General features: G+C 51.9%; 2 protein-coding genes across 3 annotated transcripts in view; both read right to left on the bottom strand.

Annotated features, from left to right (window-relative positions):
• Positions 1-4,934: 4,934 nt before the first annotated feature.
• On the bottom strand, positions 4,935-9,587 carry Castor1 (cytosolic arginine sensor for mTORC1 subunit 1). Of its 2 annotated transcripts, none has more exons than XM_008841067.3 (9): positions 9,352-9,587; positions 8,725-8,795; positions 7,174-7,361; positions 6,955-7,087; positions 6,585-6,708; positions 6,078-6,191; positions 5,818-5,900; positions 5,633-5,727; positions 4,935-5,499 (listed from the first exon to the last, which is right to left on the bottom strand). In XM_008841067.3, exons 1-9 carry the CDS (start codon positions 9,462-9,464, stop codon positions 5,422-5,424), a joined length of 999 nt encoding a protein of 332 aa, XP_008839289.1. In that variant the 5' UTR covers positions 9,465-9,587; the 3' UTR covers positions 4,935-5,421. The 2 variants fall into 2 exon arrangements, with proteins under 2 accessions (XP_008839289.1, XP_029423182.1); XM_029567322.1 differs by lacking the exon at positions 9,352-9,587 and adding an exon at positions 9,180-9,296.
• Positions 9,588-11,809: 2,222 nt separating this feature from the next.
• Tbc1d10a (TBC1 domain family member 10A) overlaps positions 11,810-24,398 on the bottom strand; it is a 32,467-nt gene continuing 19,878 nt past the window's right edge. Inside the window, exons 2-9 of the mRNA XM_008841066.2 lie at positions 22,798-22,897; positions 18,053-18,160; positions 15,240-15,346; positions 14,534-14,648; positions 14,398-14,463; positions 13,639-13,828; positions 13,406-13,560; positions 11,810-12,637 (exon numbers count right to left, since the gene is read on the bottom strand). Of these exons, the coding sequence (XP_008839288.1) occupies positions 12,167-12,637; positions 13,406-13,560; positions 13,639-13,828; positions 14,398-14,463; positions 14,534-14,648; positions 15,240-15,346; positions 18,053-18,160; positions 22,798-22,897 (1,312 nt within the window). The 3' untranslated portion in view covers positions 11,810-12,166. The remainder of the gene's footprint in view (positions 12,638-13,405; positions 13,561-13,638; positions 13,829-14,397; positions 14,464-14,533; positions 14,649-15,239; positions 15,347-18,052; positions 18,161-22,797; positions 22,898-24,398) is intronic.

Genomic DNA, 24,398 nt, shown 5'->3' with positions numbered 1-24,398 from the left:
ACAAACAAACGCAGTGTATGTGCACGATGGAGTACTATTTATCCATGACGAGGGATGATGTACTGACACATACTACAGTGTGGATGACCCTCAAGAACATTAAGCTATGTGAAAGCAAAGATAACATGAGAAATCACGCACTGTGTGGCTGAGTGATTCTGTACGTGTGAACTACTCCAGAGAGGTAAATGCAGAGAGAGAATGCAGGGAGGAAGGAATGGGGAATGTCTACTGAGGGCATGGAGCCTCTTTATGCAATGGTGAAAATGCTTTGAACTAAATGGAGTGGATGATGGCTAAATGCCACCAAGTTACCCACTTAAAAATGGCTGTCAAGCCAGTGTGGTGGCACACGCCTTTAGTCCCAGCACTTGGAAGAGGCAGGCAGATCTTTGTGAGTTCAAGGCCAGCCTGGTCTACTTAGTGAGTTCAGGTCAGCTGGGACTACAGGGAGACCCTGTCTCAAAAAGACAAGAGAAAAAAAAATGGCTGTCAGTACACCCATATCCCAACACTGAGGAGGCTGAGGCAGGAGGATAGTGAGTTCCAGGCCAGCCTCAAATACATAGTGAGATCCTGTCTCAAGAAAATAAGATGAATTTTATGAGAATTTTACTTCACTTTAAAAAATTTGAGGGCCGAGGAGATGCAGTGTTTAAACTGTTTTCTGCATAAACATGAGGACCCGAGTTTGGATCCCCAGCACTCACATAAAAGCAGGGTGTGGTAGCACGTATCTGTCACCCCAGAATAAGTAGACCCCAGGGGCTCTCGGGCCAGCCAGTCTAGCAGGAACAGCTAATTCCAGGTTCAAAAAAGACCCTGTCTCAAAAATTGAGGTGGCAATGGGGCTGGAGAGATGGCTCAGCAGTTAAGAGCACAGGTTTGCTCTTGCAGAAAACCCAGGTTTGGTTCCCAGAGCCCACATGGCAGCTCACAACCATCTATAACTCCAGTTCCAGGGGATCTGAAACCCTCTTCTGGCCTCCACAGGCATTGTACATACATGGAACAGTTACATACATGCAGGAAAAACACCCATACACATAAAATAAAAATAATTTTTTAAAAAATGAGGTGGCACTCCAAGTGCGGCATGCACCTTCAATCCCAGCCCTGTGAGATGGAGGCCAGCCTGGTCTACATAGTGAGTTCCAGGCAGCCTGGAACTAGGGAGACCCTGTCACAAAAACAAAAATAAGGCCTGGTGTGGTGGCACGCACCTTTAATCCCAGCACTCAGGAGGCAGAGGCAGGTGGATCTCTGTGAGCACCCTCCACACACATGCACATACATGCATACACCATGCACATGCAATATATATATATATATTATATTATATATATTAAGACAAAATTTAATGCTGGGGTGTCACTCTGTAAGAGAGAAGCCTTGAGTTTGCCCTCAACACAAAGAGGGAGGAAGGATGGAAGAAGGAGTGGGTGAGGGAGGCGGGGAAGGAGGAGGTGAAAGGGAGATGTGCAACAACCTCAGGAAAGCCAACAGGCCTCCAAGGTGTCATGAGGATGGAGGTGCAGGCTGACCAGCTCTGAGGGAGACCATGCACAGCAGGGGCTGTGTTCCACAAGGTTGTGCTGGGAACAATTCACTTGTGAGGCCAGATGAAAGGGAAGTTGAGGCACTGAGGCCCAAAGGGACAGGAACACATACAAAAGCATTGTAGGTCAATCAGGGGGCCTGGAAGGGGCAGAGGTGCCAGATAGGGAGGGGTAGGGACTGGAGAGTGGGGGATGTCTTGGGGGGTTCAGGCAGGATGCAGAAGGCAGAGCAGGCTTGCTTTGGTCACAGCAGGAGAGGGGACAGAGAGGAGTGGGAAGTGGAGCCAATTGAAGCCAGGGAGGAGAGTTAAGGGGAAGGTGTGGGCAGAACAGTCCACCTTGTCCTGGGGAGCACAGAAGCCCTGGAGAGAAGAAGCAGGGGGTGAGGGGAGCACACGCATGATCATGGAAATACAAATGATGCCCTCTCACAGATGTACATATAAGCAGCCACACATGAGGATACATGCAGAAATGGACCAGGCCCACAGTGGACACTCATACATCATAGCCACAGGTGGCCACAGACACCCAGACATCCACCACAGAGGACCAAGTAATGGCTGCACCAGGACACACGGTCCCTTCTACACATGGATAGGTGGCTATACATGTGTATGTGTGCATACACACACACACACACACACACACACACACACACACAAAACACCACACACACAGCACCCATGGTGCCACAACTAACGCCTTGGGACATTCTGGGCCCCCGTGACAGGCAACCATGGCTTAGAACCCCAGCACCATGACCTGCTTGGGAAAGTGACACAAATCAGGGCCCTTGCCCAACACCCACACCCTATGCAGCCCAGGGTCAGGGAGGAGCCAGGATCAGGACTCTCGTGCCTGCCAACGTACCCATTGCCACTGGCAGCAGACACCAGGCCACCAATGCAGACAGCTGGGATTACAAGGGATCTTGCAAAAATCTTCCCCATCCTTCAGGGTTCAGGGTTCAGCTAAACTCTCTCTCTCTCTCTCTCTCTCTCTCTCTCTCTCTCTCTTCTCTCTCTCTCTCTCTCTCTCTCTCTCTCTCTCTCTCTCTCTCTCTTCGAGGCTTGGTGGGCACATGCAACCTTTAAGAATTCTGGCTTTGCTATCTCCAGCAGTTTGACCCCAAGTCACTTCTCTCTGTGCTTTATGTCCATCTTCATAAAGTGGGGTAACAGAAGACTGAATGTACTGATGAATCAACAGGGAACACGCCTCTTGGCCCCCCACCCCCAGTACAGAAGAGGGCACCCAAGTGAATGAGAGAAGCAGCCTCCTCTGTGCATGTGCCCAGCCAGCTTCAGGCAGGCACACCTTCCCTTCCCTGCCTCCTGCCAGGGCCTTTCCAGGGACAGGATCCTGGGACCCAAAGGTGGCAGACACTTCCTTTTCTCATTCCTACAAAGGAGCAAGAAGCCAACTGGGGCAACTTGGCACACACAGGACCAAGATGGGGTTGAGGTCTTAAAACCCCAAATTTATACTACAGTCTTTGAGGAAGACTTGAGAGGTGGCTTCCAATGCACTAGCAGGCAAATTAGAGAAGGTTGAAGCACCCTGGCTGAGGCCCCCTCCTGTCCCATCCCCACCTGGTCAGGTCCACATGTCTGCAGAACCTGGACCCCAACTGCCTGATGGAGGCCCAGGCACACTTCTATTGACTTAGGGAGTAGGGTAGGCTTGCCAACCCCAGCCCAGGCTGACCACACTGACTTCCTCTGACCTGGAACCCCATGGAGGCCCATGTAGGATGAGGGGGTGGGTTGGAATCCCTACTTAGGCTGGAGGCTGCTAGGCCCAATGTACAGCAGCAGCCTCCAGTGAGTGGAGACTAGTCCTAGGGCACCTCACCCAGGTGGAGACCCCTCCCTGGAACAACTCCTAAGCCCCATGCCTATGATCCCATGTGTCTGAGGCCCCCTCAGAACTCCCTCAGTGAACTTCTCAATCTGTGATCTACTGGAGGCTAGAACCCAGTCTTGGGACCCCAAGGACTCCAATGCCCTGAGAGTTAAAGCTGTCCACAGAGATGCTCAGATGTGGACCGAGATAGGACTGGGCACGTGGACATACAGACCTGGGTCCATCTGACTAGCCCACTGGGCCATGGCTCTGATCTGCTTTGGAAACTGGGTGAGGCCTGAGTTCCTTTGAGAATCAGGGTGACAGAAGCACTCAACCAGTGCACAGGCAGGTCAGACCCCCTGAGCTGCACAGGGCTGGGGGTGGGGCTCTTAGATGTCAGACAGGCAGCCCAGGACCCCAAACCACCTCCAATGCAGATCGCCTCCCAAGCCAGCACCCACACCGGTCCCCAGGAGAGGAACCAGGACTTCCCCATCCTACTCCCAACCGCAGACAAGCTCCAAGGAAATGCTCTCTCCCAGAGTTCTAGAAGGAGCTGCTTCCTGGGTTTCCATATACATGGAGAAACTGAGGCTAAAGGAAAGGGCTGCCAAGGTCTCCCACCACTCACTCACCAGACTGGACTGTGCTCTAGACTCATCTGATCTGCAGCCTGAGGCCTGAGCCTTGGGGTCCCCAGAATCAGGTGGGCACACTGCCAGAGGCCTGGCCCCTGTGCTGGCCTTTCTGGGAGCCACTGCAACCTGGGTACCCAGAAGTCACACCCTTCTTCTCCTTCTGAGCCAGGGCGGGTCTGGGCTGAGGGCACCTGATAACCTCCTAGGGCATGTGTGGGGCCCAGACGCCTGCAATGGAGTCCTGGCCCTGCTTAGCAGGAGGTGGCCTCATGACAGGAAAACCCAGGCCCAGATGTGCCCAGCCATATAGCACCAGAGGATGAAGAGGGTCTAGTTGGCCTCTAGGGCCCTGCTCTGCCCTACTAGCCCCACACCTCAGCAGGAAGAGGCTGGGCCACCACGCTAAGGAAGCCCTTCTGACATAAACTGTGTGACCTCTCACACAAGAAGGACATCAGGACTTAAGTGAGGTGCTAAAGAGAGCAGGCAGTAGCCTGAGAGAAAGGTGTTCAAGGGCTCTCATTGTTGGGTTTCCCAGCAGTCCAGCCAGGGGTCTTCTAGGCAACAGGGCCCTGGAATCTCTTCTGGTATCCAGAACTAAGTTATTCTACAAGCAACAAGGAGTGAAGAGAGCCCAGACTTTAGATGCAGACAGTTTTGGCTGGGAACCACGTGACTAAGTCATGCCATTGCTGGAAACTTCGGTTCCTCATCTGTCACACATACACACAGACACACATACACACAGACACCCCACACGTACAGCCTGGGAAGCTGTTGTGAGAAGACAAGGAAATGTGGTAAACCTGGCTAAGTCAACAACTCAGGGAGAGACCAAGACCTGACAATGGCTGACACTCTGGCCCAGAGGACACCACACAGCCTGGTCAATAGCAATTCTTTGATTTATTTACACAGCTGATAAAAATAAGAGAGATGTAAAAATACTTTCCTTGGGAGCCCCAGGAGGGGAAGGCACTATGGAAATTCACCTGGCCAGGAAGGCAATCCAGGCCAGAGATCAGATTCCAGCCCAGGGCAGCCAGACTGAGCTGGACAAGGCAGGGGTGGCTCAGGCCTCAGGCAGGGACCGTGCAAATGCCAAGGCCTCAGAGAAAGTGATGGGTTGGGGGCCCAAGCCCCGAGCACCAGGGTGTCCTTCGTGGGCAGACACTTGATGGGGCCAGTACCTGCCCACTGCACCTAGGGGTGCACACACATATCCACAAGTGCCAGCGCCACACAGCTTACATACAGACAGCAGAATGAGGGGTCCCTTGGTAGGATCAGGGGCTCATTCTGGAGCTTTAGGAAATAGCTTAGAGAAGTCTCTGAAAGCCCAAGGCAAGGGAGGGCCAGAAGCCTGCTGTTCCCTAGGGGCCCGCTGCGGCCAGGCCTTCTTGCCTTCGCTGGAGTACCTGGATGACACTTCCAATCCCATCTTCAGGCACCTGGGGGTGAGCAAGCAGAAGAAAGTGTCAGGTCTGAATCTGAGGACTGGCTGAATCTGCCCAGGAATGCCCAGCTGGGACTACTCAGGCCTCAGCATCCTTCCAGGAGCCTCCAGTCCAGTCCATGACTTACCAGGGCATGGTCAAAGTTGAAGGTGCTGATATAATAGGCAGAGATGTCCGCAGCAGCCAAGGGACCTGCAATCTGGGCCACGATGCCACATTCATCTGAGGTTGAAGACACATGGCTCACCTTAGCTGCTGTGGGTACCCTACAGGCCCTCCCTGCCCCCAACACAGGGAGTAAGAGGCCCTCACCAAAGCCCAGGGGCTGTCCCCCGATGCGCACCATCCTCCACAGCTCCCCAGAGGAGCTGGTCAGCAGGAGGTCACTGGGGAACCTGGGGAGGTATGTGGGTGGTGGGAAGGGAGCCCCATTTACCTCCACCCACTGCGAGCCCTGGGGTAAGTCCTTCCTGTCAACCTCAAGAAAAAAGAGCCTGGCTCCCCACCTCCACCTTCCCTGGGGCTGGTTTAGGGTCTGTGGCATATTTGGAGTCAGGGGAAGGGTCACATACTTTTTCTGTGTCTCTGCATCCATGACAATGGAGATGTAACCCTCAATGAGGGAGAAAGCGAAGAATGGGATGGAACTTGGCTCAGGACCACCTGAAGATGTCTCCTTGGGGACACTGGGGAGGGGTGACAGGGTCAAAAGCTCTGCCAGGCATATAGCACTCTCCATTTCCTGACTACCAGACCCCAGGGAAAGTGCTGGCATGGACACTCTAGGTAGGTCCTTCCCTCCCATCTCTGTTCCACTGTGAGGAGTCCTGACCTCCTGAAGGACCCACCCTACCTGTGCCCAAACAGAGAATCCTGAGGCAGAGGACCTGACTGGGCAGTGTGGTTATCAAGTGGCTAAGGGGTAACTTCCTAGAACCTGGGTGAATGATATGGACTGCCAGGAACCCTAAGACACTGAGTAGGGTATAGTGACAGAAGGGTCAGATAGGACAAAGGTAGTAAGTCAGAGTGTGGGGATACTAGGGTGAGGCCAGGGGTCAAGTACATGCACGGCCCACCTGTGTGAGTAGAAGAGGACATCGATCAGGGTGGTAGCGATGGCTGGCAGAGTCTCAGGGTCCAGTGTGAGGACACAGAAGCGGTTTTGTGGGCTCTGAATGGGATGCACCGTGGGGCTGGGCCCTGCTCAGAATGCGTGGGGCAGGGACAGGGACAGGGTGAAAAAGCATTTGTGGGCTGGGGTGACCCCTGGTGGCTGGGCAGGGAAGGACCTGGGTATACCCACCCCATCTTCCATGTTGTAAGGTGGTGTTGGTTGATCCCTCACCTGAGGACCCACCCCTACAAAGCCAGTCCCCACCCTCTTGTTCCCCCTCCCCCATGGGAAGAGGCCCCACCCAAGTCTGGGTGTCTGGGGGCAGACCTCACCATGCTGGGCTCGGGGAAAGCCATTGCTGGAATTGTCCCTGGCAACAGGCACAGGCTCCCCGCCTACTTCACGGTAAATGTCAAACTCCTGAGCCAGTGTGTGGATCACCACTGACAGGTCTTGTTCCCGCACCTGGGTGAAAACAGTTGGACACACCTTATGGAACCCCCAGACACCTTTGTTAATTCCACCCTGCACCAGCACCTGCCAAAACTCACCAGGATGAAGTCAGTCTGGTATGTGGACAACATCAGCACAGACACATGGTGTTCAGCCAATGGTGCAATGACAGATCGTGCGATCTTGGTGACTCCAGCAGCCTGCACTGCTGCACCACTGTGAGATGATACATTCATCACCAGCCATGTGGCCTCTGCCACTTGCAGGAACTCAGACTGGGGTAGCTCTGTGAGCAGGAAGTACATACTTGGTTAGAGTCTACCTCTGAGTCCCAGTTTCTCCATCTATGCCTTGGAGGGTTCTAGTAAGGCAGGGCAGGTCTGGAGACTAGGGCTGTCTCTCACTATTTCTGCCCGGCCTTACTAGAACCCTCCAAGGCACAGATGGAGAAAGTGGGACTTGGAGAGCTGTTGGGCTGGGGATCAAACCCTCTCAGTAAACATAAATGTTCCAAATTCAGACCTGGGTCAAATCCCATGCACTTGCTGTGTAACTTGGGGCAAGTGCTATTCCCCCGACCCCTTTGAGGCATTGTCTTACAATGCAGCTCAATCTGGCCTTGAACTCAAGTTGATCCACTTGCCTCAGCCTCCTGGGTGCTGGGATTACAGACACAGTTCGGTCTTAGTTCTTGTTTTTTTTTTTTTTGTTTTTGTTTTTTTTTTGAGACAGGGTCTCCATGTAGCCCAAGCTGGCCTAGAACTCACTATGCAGATCAGGCTGGCCTTGAACTCACAGAGGTCCAACTGCCTCTGCCTCTCACTTAAAGGCATGCACTACCACACCTGGCTCAGCCTCAGTTTCATGTCAGTAAAATGGGCCGGTAATATTCCTCAGGACCTTTCTGCGAGTTAATGGGCTTTATAGCACAAGTTACCACCAGAGGGAGCCAGCCCATCATGTTGGTTGGGGAAGCTCTCCCTTTGCAGACTTCCCTGAAGAACAGGGAAACTAAGTCCTGTGGGAGGGAGGCTAGGCCAAGCTCCGGCTGGCTGGCTTGAGACTCCAGGCCTTTGAGGATGGGCCAGGCAAGGAGAAGTGGGAGCCAGAAGTCAGCTCCAGGGCCCTGGGAAGGACCAGGCTGGTGTCCAGTCCTGAGCAAGGGACAAGGGCCAGGGTGGTTGTTGTTCGCCAGAGCACAGCCAGGAGGCCCCAGGACCCTGCTCTGGGCTTGTTGCCTGCTCCTGCATTCCTTCCCCAACCCTCAGACTCCTGGAGTTGCCAGACAGCTGGCCCACACTGGGGAGATAAATCCAAAAGGAAGTAATATCCAGGGGGTTAAAACAGTTGTAGGAACATTCCTCCACCACACACACACACACACACACACACACACACACACTCTGGCCTAAAACTGTAACTGAGGCCCTCTTGATGGCCTAGATTCACACCCAGTCCCTCATGGATTTTAAGATTATAAAGCTAAACCGCCACCATAACTATACCCATTTTACATAAGTGAAAACAGCTCAGATTAGGGTAAATTATTTGCTCAAGTGAGTGGTGGGGAATTCGAACCCAGACCTAGACGCTAGATCACTGTATCTGGTGAGAATCCTGCTTAAAGGGGGGCATGGGCCAGTTCCCACCTTTAAAGCCCTCCTCGTCCACCATGAGTGTGTAATCCTCCGGGGTCTCCGTCAGGCTGAAGAACTTGCACCTGGTGGGGGGTAGGGAGGCTCTTCATCCCGGTGCGAACCTACCCAGGGCAGGAGAGGGCAGGTGGACTTTGCTCCAACCGCCCTACAGGACCCCCGCCCGGCGCCTTCCTGACCCGCCCTCAGGCCTCATTTCTTTCCAGGAGCACTTGGGTAGGAGTCCCAACTCCCAGATCTCCGGCTGCTAACCAACTCCAGACCTCCCTCCATTCCACACTGTAGCTACAGCCCGGGAGGTGTCGAACCTTGGGCCCCATTAGATAGCTCTCAGATCTCATGTCAGGCATCTGGAAGGAGTTGGCATGCCCTCACTTCATACCCTAGTAATTGAGCACTGCCCACCCTAGGCTGTGTGCGCCTTGACAAGCCCTGGAAGGGGGCCTCACCAGGCCGGATAGGCGGCGTCCCAGGAAGGGTCGGCCCAGGCAGGATGGTGGCCTGAGGGGAGAGCCTCCCCACCCGCTACCCACTGCTAAGCAGCGACCCTATCCTCTGAGCCTGACCCGAAGCGACTGCGGAGCCCCCACCCGACCTGCGCCCCCGAACCCGGGCGCGCACCGGCTGCGACCGGGCAGGAAGAGCAGCTTGATGAGCGGGTGGGTGTAGAGCCAGAGACCGGGGCGGGCGAGGCTCAGCACCCGCACCCGGTGCTCTAGGATGTGCAGCTCCATCGCAGATCGCTCAGCCCCGGCCCCGCAGCCTGCTAAACCCAGGCCGGAGGCGGGGTGGCGTGGGCGGCGCCCGGGACTTAAAGGAGCCGCTGTGCGCCAGCATCCACGCCGCCCGCTACGCCTGGGACCCGCCTAGCCCAGCGTCCCACTCACTCCTGGATGGCCACGCCTCCCGGGACACACGACCTATGCGAGGTGACCACGCCTCCTCCTGATGCCAGGACTTCACTTCTCAGCTTGTAGCCCTCGGAACCCTACCCCGGACAGCTCCACCCCTGTAGCCTTGGCCCGCAGAACCCTGCCTGACCCCACCCTCTCCCAGTCCTGCAGGCCCCGCCCTTTCCGCGGGCAGGACGCCCGCTGTGTAGTTTGGGAGCGTTTGGGAAGCTAGGGGTCGTTTCTATCTAGGTTCGCACGTGGCCTTTACGGTTGTGATCAAGACTCGGAAGAGCCTTAGACATACAGTTAGACTGGGGCTGGACGATGTCCCCAAATTCCTGGAACGTGGAAGGTCAGAGACTGAGGTGGCCTGTGATTTGCTACCAACAGAGTGCCTTTTCTGTGCTTCCTCATATTGATGGGGGCAGGGAGAACAGAGCTGGCAAGGATGGTGGTTGGCTAAAGTCCCAAAGCAAGGGCTGCCCAGGATTGGGATTGAGAATACCCACCCCTACTTTGCGATTGGGTTGGCCAGCTGAAACCTGGCCTGGATGGCTCCGTTTATCACCCGACTTCCAGGGTAGAAGGTTCCCCATTAGGGACAGACATGGAGAAAATGGAGAGTCCTAGTCACCTGTCTGAGTAACATAATGTGGGGTGGGGCCTGGAAGCAGCCCAGACCAAAGCTTGAGGTCCATCACTGCAAAGCAAACTCAGAAGTACTTGGACCAGGAATGCCCAAAGCTCAGATTCTGGGGCAAGAAGCCATTACAGCTGAGGATGGCTGGGCACTCAGACCAGACTTGAGCCCTGTAGAATCCCCTCAAAGCTTTTGGCCATTAGCATAATTCAACTGGCCTGAGCACATCTAAATTTGCTTCAGATCTGAAGAGGCCCCAAGCCCTGGCAGACATCCCAGGTATGATCAAGTTTCTACAGGTTTAAGAAGACCCCAAGGCTGAGCAGGAATCAGCAAGCTCAGGTTGGCTCCATGGCAGAGCCCAGCATGCTCCAAGGGGCCCTTGTTTGACCCCATCCTCAGCCTCAGATTGGAGGTTTTCAACCATTTAGGTTATATTGGCCTGGGGCCTGACTGGGACCCAGCAGGTTTGTGCAGGACTTCTGCCTGCTCTGAATCCTGCAACACCTGCAGATGGAAGCTGGGCCCATCCTCCTTCCTGGACTCTCCAGCCAGGGAACTCTCATGGAACACTGTGCAGCCACCACATCCTGGCCTGTCCCCTGGAGAACTGGGGGAGGAGGCATGCTTCCCAAAGGCTGAGCTCAGCTCATCCATGGCAGGTATGGATGGGGTGGCAAACTGCAGGGGTGAGACCAGGAGGCAGGAAGTGGGTGGTATTCCCTGCGTCTCTGGTGGCCATTCCCCTCTCTAGCCTCAGTATCACCCAGCTCTACCAGGACATCACGTTCCAGGCCCAGGCTATGCCTGAAAGCTCCCAGGGATCTCTGTTTCTCCCTCCCTGTTCCCTCTGGCTATGGTCTGGCCCAGATTGGTCTCAGGCCAGGAACAACCACTATTGTTTGACTGGAAAAGCTGCTTCCTCAGCAGAAGGTGGGGGGGGTGGGGTTGCTCTCCCAGGGACACCCTGTTCTCACCATTGCCAGTTATCAGGTTGTCACCAACCACTTGCCTGGTCCCTCAGTGGCAGTCTGCTCTTGGAACCTTGGTCAGGAGAGATGCTGAGGGGCTCTGGGTACAAATGTGGTAGCAGGGGGACAAGGATGGCATAAAACTTTCCCATTCAGCTCATTTCCTATCAGGCACAACTAACCCAGCCTGGTAGGTATAGCATTTTATCAAGGATGCAGGCTTTTCTTTTCATCTGTCTGGCTATGGTGGAGGTCTGCATTTATAGCACCTCACACCTGGCCAAGCCCCTGACCTAGCATCTAGGTGTGGCCTTCGGAACAGCTTTTAGTTACCTCTTCAGGAAGGCCCCCCCCCCCCCGCAGTAAAAAGCAGAGAGCAAAGCCTTGGGGCTCATTCCCTGGGGTGCCACATCCATATCAGAAGATGGACATAAGGCAGTGGAGAAGGGTTGAGAGAGTAGAGCCAAGAAAGGGCTGACTGATTTGGCACCTCTTCTGCCAAAGGTACTTCTCAAAGAGGCTTCTGCTGGGCTAGGGGCCCAGGATGGAGGGGAACATTCCTTCTTGGTCCCTAGCTGTACACAAGTCTGTTTATTTCTGTACAAAATCATGTTTCTATTATACACAAGGAGCACCCCACCCCTTCCCCTCAGGCCAGCACCCTATCTCTGGGGAACATCCCCCAGGAGGAGGGGGCTGAGTGAGGCCCCACCCACTTGGCTGTAGCCTCTGCCTGTGTTAGCTGGACCAGCTTGACTCTAGAGAAAATAAATAAGGAGGCTCAGGCAGAATCTGTGTTGGGCCAGCCAGACTCTATCCCAGCCCAATGGCCAAGCAGTTGGGCCCTCAGGTACACAGGACCTGGAGTGTTGTCAGTCTTTGAACCGTGTAAGTGTATGGAGACCCCACCCTGGAGGTCTGAGCTGCCAGGGTTACAAGTAGGTGTCCTCACTCTCCTGGGAGGTCAGGCTCTCCTGGGAGCAGTGGTGGGCTAAGTCCTGGGGAGCAGAGTCCTGGGGAACTGGGTGATAGGAGATTGGGTCCTCTGGGGGCACATCCTGTGGTAGACAGGCATCTCCTGCAGCAGTCACCCCCATGGTTTGATTGAGGCCTGGGGACTTCTCCAACTGCCCACTGGCCTTTGTCCGCTTCTGTTGCTCCTTCTGGACCTGCTTGGGTGGCTTAGCTTTGGAGCTGGGGAGGGGTGCATCTGGGGGTAGTCGGATGGATGGTGAAGGCTGCAGAGCAGGCCGGGGACCAGGCTCTGCATCCAGGATGGCCTTGGCACCATGCAGCCTGGGTGGGGAACGGCACTCCAGCTCACCACGGGTTTCCTGCCAGCGCCGCAGCTGGATGAGGTGCTCCCGCTCAATCTGGCGCTCTGTCACGGGCAACTCTACCACCTGTAGGGCAGTGAGGGGCAGGTGAGTACTAGAAAGACCTTTCCCATTGTGCCCTGGAGCCCAGACTGCTCTCCATCAGCAACCCCTAACTGTAGCTGCCAAAAGCTGACCCCAGGAGGGATGGGGTTATGGTCACAAGACCCACTGCCTACAGGAAAGCTGCCTACAACTCACAGGCCTGCTACCTTACATCTTGGACAGAAGGAGCAAGTCTGAGATGGGCAAACCCAGTCTCAGACAGTATTGTCCCTCGCTGTCCAGGGATGCCTGGCTGTCTAGACTCAAATTCCAGCTCTATCACTTTTTAGCTGGTGACTAGGGGGACTTTGAGATCCTGCCTCTGTGAGCCTTTATTTCCTTGTGTGCAAAATGAGGACAACGGCATAACCCTCAGCAGCCACTGGAAGTAGGCACAAAATGGCTTTCAGTCTGTCCCCCACGATACACACTAGCCTCAGCCTGGCCCTGGTCCCATCCAGAGAAGCTAGCTATGCATTTGTCTCCTAATTTATAGACCCTGCAAGACAAGTATCCACAAAGAAAACTGAGGGAGCTGCTAGTCCTAGTTCCTCTTCATTCCCAAGTAAGTTAGATAAGGAAGGTGCTGCAAAGCTGGGCCTCTCTGTGCCCCACTCCTCTCACCTAGAAGGAAGATAAGGTCTCCCCTCCCTACCTGGGCTGACTCGTCCTTATGGTCAGGAGCGTCCCAGACCCCACCCCTTCCAAGTGCCTTTCCCTCCCATAGCAAGTGGAAGGTGTGTGCTGTACCTCCTGGACCAGGAAGGCTTCCTGCATGATCTTTGGGCTGAGGCTCCGCAACTGCTCAATGGTCTCATACTGGCCCTGGCAGGCTTTGAGCTTCTCAGGGGAGCCCAGTGCATGCTTCAGCAGCACCAGCCCCACTCGGAAGATGATCTTGACTCCTGTATGGTGGGCAGGTGGTGAGTGGGGGAGGGGTGCTTTTGGGGTTTCCCTCCCTACAACCCAGAACAGCCTGGTACCTTCACAAAAGAACATGTCCCAGACTCGTAGCACAGAACTCCAGGGCAGGGTGCGGGCAAAGGCACACATAAACCACTCTGTCATGTATAGCAGGGGGTCAATCTTCTGTCGGCTGAGGTGCTTGTGAGCCACAGGGGACACCTTCTGTAGCAGTGAGAAAAGGATCTCGCCATCCAGCTGAATTGCCTCCTAGAGAGACACCGAAGCCACAGAGTCATGACCACAGTCCACAGGGGCTCCTAGCACCAGGTCAACATTCATTAATTCACCAGGTAGCTATAGCCTATAGGGGACTGGAAGACAGTGATAACAGATACAGGCAGTCCCTTAGGGAGCTTAAAGTGAAAAGAGTCCATGAACATACAGACTGGGGGAGGGGTCAGTGGGGCTGAGTATACCGGATATGACAGAAACATTAGTAAGCACAAGTTGGAGGGTCCTGCCTGTCTGTCAAGGAAAATTCCATGCACTGGCTGAAAGCTGAAGAAAGGTGTACTGGGAAGGAGCAGAATGGAACTTCAGGCAGAGGCTCAAGCCATGGCAAGGTCAAGGAGGGAGGAACTGGGTACCCTGAAGGAATTTTGATCCTGACAAGTAGCCAGAAGCAGAGATGGAAGTGAATGTGTAACTGATGATATGATGCTGGTGCCTGAAGGGCCTCTGATAGGTCTTAGGATTTAAGCCTTGAGTGGCTGAGGCCTTGGAGGGGCCACAGGACATCCAGCCTGGGGTGGGTCCCAGGCCAGGCAAGCACTCACCAGTTTCTCACTGTAGTAGCCAGGCAGGTACTTCTCACAAATCTGTACCAGACACCAGAAGGCTTGCTGTAGGAGAGAGAGATGTGAGGCCTTGCTGCTGGATTCAAGGCACCTGCCCACCCAGGGCCCAAGGTACCTCAGCAGGCATGTGCATGAGCAGCACGGCAGCAATAGGTGCCTGGGCCTGGCAGTAGCCCTCCTCAGGTCGGTATAGTGTGTAGGCCTTCAGCACACGAAACAGGTCCTGCTGGCTATGGAGAAGACATGCAGGTCACAATGATGGGTGGTTCTGCTGCCTGTCACCTCACCTGTGCCTCACTGAACCAGACCTGCCTCAGAATCTGCCCTTCCCTGGAAACTGGGGAGATCTGCTTGTGGTCAACAAGAGGTTGGTCTCCCAACTTCAGCAGACAAATACACGATCAAGTAAGAGCAGGGTGCAAACAGAAAGCAGGGATTGGACCAGGGCTGGATGCCAAATATGGAGATAAGAGGTACTGGGGCTGAAGGAGGGCCACCTCATAGGGCACCTTTGTCTTGGCCCCCTAGTCTACCACATCTCTCCTCTCCTGCATAATCTCCATCCACCAAATTCCTTTACCCTTTTTCCCCCCTATGTCTAGAAGTCTAGGCCAGGAAAGCTCTGGCAGTCTTAGAGAATAATGCAAGCTGCCCTAGAAGTCAGAGATGAAGCCAAACATCACCAAACTCAAGTCACAGGAGGCAAAGGCTAAGAGTGCAGTTTTGGGCACATAGCTTCTGGGCCCCTGAGATGCCCCTAAACTCACTGTACCTCCTCTGACACTGAGACAGAGAGCTAGAACCACCTCCAGCCTACTTACCCATGGCCTCCTCGGGACACAAACATCTCATGGAAAGGGAACTGCCGGTGCAAGTCACGCTCAATCACATCCAGCCACTTGGGGTCCCCAGGAGACATGTCCAGTTCCTGGAAACAGCAGCAGAAGCAAGTGTCAGAGAAGGCAGTGAGGGATACTCCTGGCAGATGACTGACCCGGGTATCAAATTAGACACCAGAGGCAATGCCCACTCAATCTCATCATCACACCTGATGTGCTGAAGATAGGTGAAGAGACCTGGCAAGCCTGAGCATCATCCTAGCTCTAGGATGAGTGTCCATCCTGGCTATGGGCAGAATCACCTCCTGGCACTCAGTGTATCTAGGGATGATGTCACATCTTTAAAGATAGAAGGCTACCAGGTGTTACAACTGCTTAAAGCCAGATGCTAAGCATATAGAGCCCACATGGATCTCACTGGTCCTTCTTAACCCCAAGTCAGATTCTGTCATTATACCCTATTTACAGATGAGAGAACTGAAGATCAAATGACAGTCCCTTGTCTAAGGCTTTGAAACTAGAAAAATGGTGGGGCTGGGACTTGAAGGCAGGTATGAGTCAGAGCCACCAAACCCAAATTCTCTCTGCTGCTTGCTTTCCTGTGCTGCTGGTGTCACCTATTCAGGAAGGGGTGTGACATTTGCCAAACCATTAACCTTAGGTGCTTCTCTGGGTGCTGAGGTTTCAACAAAGTTTGGCTTTCTTCTTTGAACCTTTACATATGTACCTTTATAGGAACAACAAAGCTATAACACAACAAAGATGGTTTCATAGTCATTTGAAAAGTTCTCTATCTTGATTTGCATGTTTGTTACATGAACATGTCTTGTCAAGGCTCACTGAACTGTACACTCAAGATCTGTTCATTTTATTCTATGTAAATTCATACCCCAATTTTTAGAAAAGAATAAATACAAAGGAAATACAGAGGGCTGGGTAGAGAGACTAAACAAGTATTAGTTGCCTGTAGGATGGAACAACATCAGGGAAGGTCCTAGAGCAAGGCCTCAGTGAACGCTATGTGAACATACACCAGGCCTTGGCCTTGACGGACAGTGACCTCATACAGGGTCCCCTCTCTTTCATATCCTGAAGTAGAAGTGACCCAGAATTGAACTAAAGAATCTAGGATGCCAGAAACTTGACTAATAAGTAAATGGTGAGAGGAAAGGCTGATGGGAGTACTCAAGACTTGAAGGACAGAGAAAGGGGCTGAGATTTCATAGTGGAAGCAGTAGGTATGACCTTTTTGGAACCCCAAGAACCCTCAAGTTAGGGTCTATGTGTCTCGTGCATTCCCATGTACCTTCTGAGCACAATGCAGGTTTGCTTTTCTCAGAAAGGGAGGAAGTTTCCTTAATTCTCCTGGTGATTCTCCTGAGGTACAAGGAACCTGAAAACCCCAAAGACAGTTCCTAGGATGTATTCATCTGGTACCTTGGCTGTCCAAGGTGCCCAACCACATGTGGGCCAATGAAGAAGTGAAAAGGGGTAGCTTCAGGGTCTTCAGGGAGGAACAGTACTGAGTACCACAAGCAGACACAGTTTCTAGAAGACCAATGCTGTAATCATTGGACCTACATTCTCTGTGAGTGTAAGCAGTGCTGACACCATCAAGAGGTGAAGCCAGAGAAGAAAACCAAGTAAAAAGGGTGAAGCCCCTTGGAATGCAGGATATACAGCCACTGGAAGGGAGATTCTGGAATCAAAAGGCTGCTCTTGTGGGGCCTGGTATTGGTGCTCTGTGGGAACATTGGTGCTCTGTGGGAACATCAAATCACCATAATTCATAGCTGACCCTAGCCAAACATCCCACCAGTCTCCCTTTCCCCTGGAGGGCCAAGTGCTGCCAACAAATAGCTTGTGCCCTCTCCGGGAAACTCTAGGCTGCCCTGCTCTGCCCCTGCCCATTCTTCTCAAAGTATTCACTGAGGCATGAAGGATGTCAACAAAGAGCTAGTAGCTGGCAGCTCTGTCTCACTGCCCTTCATTAGTTCCAAGGGTGTAAGAGAAGCCCTGATGCCTGGGACCAGGTTTGGCAGGGAAGCTGGGGCAACCCAAGGGATGCCAACTACTTCCCCAGAATTCCCCAGGAGAGCAGGCTCAGCTGCTCAGCTCAGTGAATGGAAGGGTACTGTACAATGCTAGCCATAAAGTGGAAGATTAGGAAGCAGGATGGTGGGGCAGAGGGAGACATGACTGTAGAGGGTACCTTCTTTGGCCACTGACTGGCTTTTGACCCCTAAAGATAGTGATTTGGCTCTGCCACTTCCGGGGCTGACAAGTAATTCAGAGGATCACCCAGTGGACCACATCTGACCAGGCTTACAGGCAGGAGACAGAGCAAGGGATGGGGGTCGGGAAGGGTGAAGGCTATTGTGGTCCTAATGGATATACCCCTAAAGGTCTAGAGCACAGGCTCAAGTCATCAGGCATCAGGGGAAGTAGTCTGAGGGTCCCCTCCTGATGACCAAGAGCTGTGAAGTAGTGCACTGAGCTAAAGAAAACTCAGTAGTTGAGTAGTTGATGAGACAAAGGGCTAGAAAAGGGTAGCAGAACTGGAATAAAGTCTGTTTCATTGAGGCCTACTAGTCTAGAACCTTAGATGAACATAGCCTCCAACAGTCATGGCTCACAGACTGGGCCAATCTGGGTCTTGAGCAGTTAGGCCTGCCAGTAGAGGCTCTGTCAATTGCTTATCCTGCTAGAACAGCACATGGGGGATTCACTGTCAGGGCAAGATGCTCAATCCAGAGACACATCACAAACGATGAGGTGAAGTAAGGGAAACTCACATCAAATTTTCCAGGATTCTGCTGAAGTTTCACCTTGCCTCCTGACAGGTACTGCCAAGCCCGGCCCCGCAGAGAAGGTGGGATGCCCTTCTGGCACCGTAGACGAATCTGAAAGTCAAAAGGAAAGCTGTGCCCATGCATCCACCCTGGCAGTTCCTTGGGCCGGGTCCCTCTGCCAGGGCTTGGTGGGCCTTCAGTAAACATAACCATAAGAGCAGAAAAGGGGAGAACAGGGAACTTTCCTGTTGTTACAATGTAGACCCCATGGTGAGGACAGAGGGCACTGCAAGTAGACATGCTGCCACCAGGCAATGGCAGAGTGCATGTCCTCTAGTGATAACACAGGCATTCCTGAGGTCTGCCAAATGGTTTTAGACCCCATAACTACAGTCATCCCTTAGCTTCCACGGGAGATTGGTTCTAGGATCCCCTAGAGTAACCAAACTTTGCTCAAATCTCTCACATAAAAAATAGTAGTAAACAGCTGGGTGTAGTAACACATCTTTAATCCCAGCACTCAGGAGGTAGAGGCAGGGGACCTCTCTGAGTTCAAGGCCAGCCTGGCCTACATAGCAGGGGCTACAGGGAAACCCTATCTCAAAAAGACCAAAAAAACAAAACAAAAATAGTAGTAAGTATGGTGGCACAGACCTATAATAACAGCATTTGGGAGGCAGAGGCAGGTGAATCTCTGAGTTCAAGGCAAGACTGGTCCACACAGCCAAGTTCCAGGCCAGGTAGGTCTACATAATAAATCCTGTCTCAAAACAACAACAACAACAACAAAAAGGAATAGTATTTGTACATAACCAGTACACATCTTTCTGTATACTTAAATTACCTTCAGATTACTTATGATACCTAATACAATGCAAATGCTCTGCAAATAACTGTTAGACTATATTTTTAGGGAGTGATGACAAGGATGTAATGTACTTGTTCAAGAGATGCAACCATCATAGGCCTAACTATGCTTTCAATCTGCAGTTATCTGAATCTACTGCTGTGGAACCCACAAATAGGACTAATTGTATTTTCTGAGTCAAAGTGGAATCCTACAAATGGAGCCACCTTGTTGTCTGTCACTAGGGAAAGCTATGCATCACGTAGGCACAGCTGTAGTTACAAGAAAGGTTACATACAACAGGAACCAGAATGTGCCCAGAGGTATGCCCCAGGTAATTTTATAGAGGGTATTCGTTTAAGCATCTGTGGGGCAGGACCCAGCCAGACAAGAACCTCAGTAGAACTCCGAAGATGGAGGTTGGCTGCTTAAATAGCTCCCTTTTTGTTTTGGTCAGGAATCCTCTCTCTTCTTTCCTTGACCCTGAGTTCCTAAGACCTACTTACCCTGCCTCACCCCCCAAACTGGGGCCACTGGTCTATGGCTGACTCCTGATTCTAGTTAAAAGTGCTCAGGGCTTACCTGCTCACAGAATAGAAGTGAAGTATCTGAGGCAGCTTATGACCCATAGCTAGTACCCAATTTAGACTAGGTACTTTTATTAGAAAGTCTTCTGTTGGGGAGGGAGTCTAAATTTGATTAAGATTTGTTATATGAAATGCACAAAAACTCAATAAAAATATTTTTAAAAAGAAAACCCAATTTTAAAAACTACTGTGTCTTTTAAGAAAAGGAAAACAATTTTTCCTCAGACTAGAAAACATTGTTTTTACAGAGTGAGAAACCCTTCTACCTCCACACTGTGCCATACATACTAGAGGGATCCAACCCTGTGTACTTTCTACCTCCTTAGCCCCTCAGGGATTGAGGGGTGGAGGTAGCAGGCTCCTCCTGGGCTTAATCCCCCCTGAAGGCACCTGCCTGACCCATTGGTGGGTGAGTATGAAGGACAAAGGGCCTAAACCTGTAGGATGTTGGCAGAGGGAATGGGGGTGGGGCAGAGGAATGGGGCTAGAGGACAGTGACACTCCCTTACTCCTGCACTCAGCACCTTGCCTTGAAAGCAATGAGCCAAGTACTTGTGGCATGAGAAGAACAGCTGATGTGGGTTTGAATCTCACACTGACCCTGGGCTAATCATTCCTCTCACAGACTTTAAGATCTGAGTGGTGTTACACTACTATTCTGCAAACTTGTAAAGACTCCATTAGAAGGGGTAAATGTGCTTAGTAGGGGCCTAATGCATAGTCTGTTCAGTAAGTCATGGCTTCCTCTCCACCCTCATCCCAGAAGTACACTTGGCACAGAAGTTCCAGGGCTTCAGCTGCTGTCTAATTTCCTCTTACCTGGAAAGCCCCTCAAACAGTCCCACTTGAAGATTTCAGAAGAGGGGCACAGAAGACCTGGCCTTCCTGATGACCAACACAAACAAGAGAAAACTTTCCAGAGGTCAGAGAAAGTCAAGAACCAGGAAGGAGGCAGACAGCAGGCCTCAGGCCCAGGCAATGGGGGAAGAACAGCTGGCTACTGACAAGAGTCAAACTAAAGCTTCTAAGACTGCTTGAAAACAGGGAAAGAAGGGAGCGGAAGGGAACTGCCCCAGACTCTGGGAACAGTTTCCTGTTGCTGTGGGACAAGGTTCACTTTAAGGAAGTCACTTTGGGCAGGATTTGATAGTGGGACATAGTACACCCCAGAGCCGCAGGTCCTTCAGGCTCGCACACTTGACCAAGTTCAGCCTGAGACATCCTTGTCATCACAGCTTGTTACACATAGCCTGCCCCAGGACAGTTCTGGAGCACATTCAGTCGACTGAGGTAACCCAAAAGGTTCTCCCCTAAGCAAGATGGGGCCAGGAAAGGGGGTGAAGAGTCAAGAACACAGCTAGCCTTTCCCAACTCTGTACTCTTTAAGCACAAAAATACAGGGGATGGTCATCTGCTTGCCTTAGTATCAGGATAACATATGAAGAAAGTGCTCCCATAAAATCCAAAGGATTATCAATCTCTGAGGGAAGTTTGAGGAAGGAGGTCACTGATGAGATCTGAGTGAAGACACACCGCTGGCTGCTGAACTCTGGAATGGCAGAGTCCTGCTAGGGAAGAGAGTCATAGCCCTGCCTCGCTGCCAGGCAGGAAGAGGGGCAGTGGTCACAGCTGAGGTGGCAGAAGGAGCAACTTGTAGCGAGCCTGGTCTGGGCCTTTGGGGACAGTGGGTTGAAGCATGCCTTTGAAGGCCTCTGCTGGGCAAGGGCAGCCCTCAGCCTCTACCCACAGTGGCAAGGAAGCCAAAGGGAAGAGGAAGTGAATCTGAGTATTCTCTGAGAGAAGCTGCCTCAAAGAGCCCCAGTATATAAGGCAGGCTTGAACAAGAAGGCCAATACCAGTCCCTGCCAGTTACCAGTCAGCACAACAGAGAGCTGCAGAACTAGCTACAGCTGAGGGTAAGAGCCTGAGGAAGGATGAGGCAGGACCCCAACGTTAGCCAGGAGCAGTTGAGGAGCCACTGTCCTAAAAATATTGAGACTAGTTTGCCAGGTGTGGTGACACATCTATAATTCTGGCAATTAGGAGGCAGGAGGACTGCTGGAAGTTGAGGGCCAACCTGATCTACAAAGCAAGGCACATACATGCATGTGCATGAAGTAGGGGGAGAGATTTTTTCTTGTGTATGCTAAGGACATGTTCTACCACTGAACTGTACCTGAAGCCCAGAAAGGTTTTCTAATAAGCAAGAGATAAGTGCCCCAAAGCCCATATAGAACACTAAAAGAAAGCCAGGCCTGGGTGAGCCTCTTCCCCATGGCATAATCTATAAAGCACTTCCTATTACCACTTTGTAGGGTCCTCAAAAAAGGAATATCACTCCCATTTGACTAGTAACAGGAGTCTGAGAGGATAAGGAAACTTGTCTCAAGTTACACAGCTCAGTGCAGGCATGATGACAGGGTATGAGTAGACTCAAACTCATTCTTGACTCTCAGTCTTGAGCTTTCTGGCAAGCCCTGATGCCAACTGGTCCAGCGGGACTACACAAGTGTTGCAGCTAGTGACAGGGGGCAGTGGGCTCACCTTGTGGTCTGAGAACTTGTGCAAAGAGACTATGGCTCTGAGAAGCCAGGCAGTGACTAAACCCTGCAAAGGGCTGCCATGGACACTGAAACACACGCTTCAGAATAGTAGGTGAGCATGCTGTTCCCACAGGAGCAGGCTAGTACCTAAGGACAGCCTGACCAGGCAAGGAATGGGTGTTCTCATTTTTATGACTATTTGTAAACAGTATGGTTACTTCTTTCTTTTCACTCTAGACAGAAGACAAGAGAAAATCATCAAATAATCTAGATAGTGACAAAGGTCCTTACTATTAGTTAATAGGGCATACACTTAAGTTTGGCTGCCTAGTTTCACGTCTTGATTTTTCAGGTCATTGGTAAAGCAATACTGTCAGTACTACTAACCTCATTGGGGTGTTACATAGATTTATGTAGTCAAGACAAGGACCCTGAAAATGCTCCCTATAAGTTAGCTGCTACAAATACTGGGAAGCTCTTCAGTCCTTTTGGCAGGGGTAGAGCAAAACTGCCTATAAGGGTTAATGGCTACAGAGAGACTTTGAAGTTTAACTGCAGGACAAAGTTCTTTGTAGCTCTCAAGTCATATGCCAGAACCTAACTTGCCCCGTCCTCAATCCAGTTTCTGTTCCCTACTTGGCCAAAGGAGAACACCTAAAACAGCCTGGCAGTTAGAGAAGCCCCTGCCTTGCTCTATTGATAAAGTTCCTCCTTCTTCCTCCTCCCCAGGCTGCCAACTCCCAGTTCAAGGCCCAAGGCCAGGCCCCTCACCTTTTTGTGCTTCTTGGCCATCCATTTGTCCCAGTTGTTGAGCATGTCCAGCCACTTGGACTCCCTCTGCCTCAGCACCTCCAGGGGGACTTCCTCCAGCCTGTGGAGCAGAGGGCAGGACCTATCAGATGTGCTAAGAAAAGCAAAGGCCCTGGATTTGACTCTAGCCACCAGCCTGGCTGGCCCTGTCCCTGTCCCCTGCCCTCTGTGTCTGTATCTCCCTTCAGCTCTGCAAACTTATGATGCAGATGGGCAACTGCAGATAGGCAGAATGCTGCCCCTGCTATGGTAGGCACAGGCCAGATACACCAGGTTCAGAAGTCCACTCCCCCAATGTGTCAAGGGGCCAGATACAGCTTGCCTCTCTGGGACAGAGGCTGAGTGTGTGCTTCTCCACACTGATGTCAAGCATTCCTATCTTGGGCCTGCCTTAGTAAATAAGCCTCTTCAGAGGGCCTACATGTCAGGAGCAGGGTTGGATGCCAAAACTAGTCAAACAAGTAGAGAAATAACATGCTCACCTCTTCACCCGAGCCAAACTAGTTACTCAAACTTTCCCCAATTACGCCCTTACTCTTCCCACCTCTCAACCTCTACTGATCTAGTCCCTTGGCAGGAATGCTCTCCAAGTTGTCTCCACCTATTAAAATCATACAGACACTTTAAAGTTCCTTTAAATGTCACCTTTATATTTGTACACCTACTGACTGGGCAGCTGTGCCAGTCCTAGGCAGGCTAAAGGGATGTGGTCCCAAGACCCTCGTGGAGTTGACATTTGATGGGTACTGGTAGAGCAGCAAAGCAGGCAGAAGTAGGCTGGGGAAGGGATCCTTGTCTTAACCAAAGGGCACATTCACTGATAAGGCATCCTCCAAGGAATGAACCCCATTCATGAGTTCATAGAGCCCTTAAAAGAAGACCAACATTTGTAGTCCAAGAATTTTATATGCGATTTTAGCCTACAGAGTAATCAGTAGACAAACCTATAACACAAAATGTATATGTGCATCTCTTACACATACATAGTTTCCTTAAATACATATTTTTTTATGTGTATGAGTATATTGCCTGCATGTAGGTAAGTACACCCGTGTCGTGCAATGCCTGCTGAGGACAGAAGAGGCCTTCGGATCCCCTGGAACTGGAGTTACGGACAGTTGTTAGCTGCCAAGTGGGTACTGGGATTTGAACCCAGGTCTTCTGCAAGAACAACCAGTGTTCTTAACTGCTGAGCCATCTCTCCAGGCCCCCCCCCAATGTATTTTAAAGAAGCGAATTATGATATCTTACATTTATTTCTTTATTGTGCTTTTGTGAGGTTTTAAATTTTCTATTAAGAATGTAGCTCAGTGGTAGAGTGCTTGTCTAGTATGTACCAGGCCCTGGGTTCAATCGTCATAAAAAAAATAAATGAGGGAAGAGCAAGGCATGGTGGCACAGGCCTTTAGTCCCAGCACTTGGAGGCAGAGGCAGGCGGATGTCTGTGAAACAAGGCCAGCCCAGTCTACATAGCAAGTTCCAGGCCAAGCACTCTGAAGGTAGAGGAAGGAAGATCAGAAGATCAGCCTGGGATAGACCAGATCCATGGAGAAGGAAGGAGG

The sequence above is a fragment of the Nannospalax galili genome, unplaced genomic scaffold (genome assembly GCF_000622305.1).
Source record: "Nannospalax galili isolate Female #2095 unplaced genomic scaffold, S.galili_v1.0 scaffold259, whole genome shotgun sequence".
Lineage (NCBI taxonomy): Eukaryota > Metazoa > Chordata > Mammalia > Rodentia > Spalacidae > Nannospalax > Nannospalax galili.
Note: the sequence above shows the minus strand (reverse complement) of the source record. Positions and strands in the feature narration are given on the sequence as shown.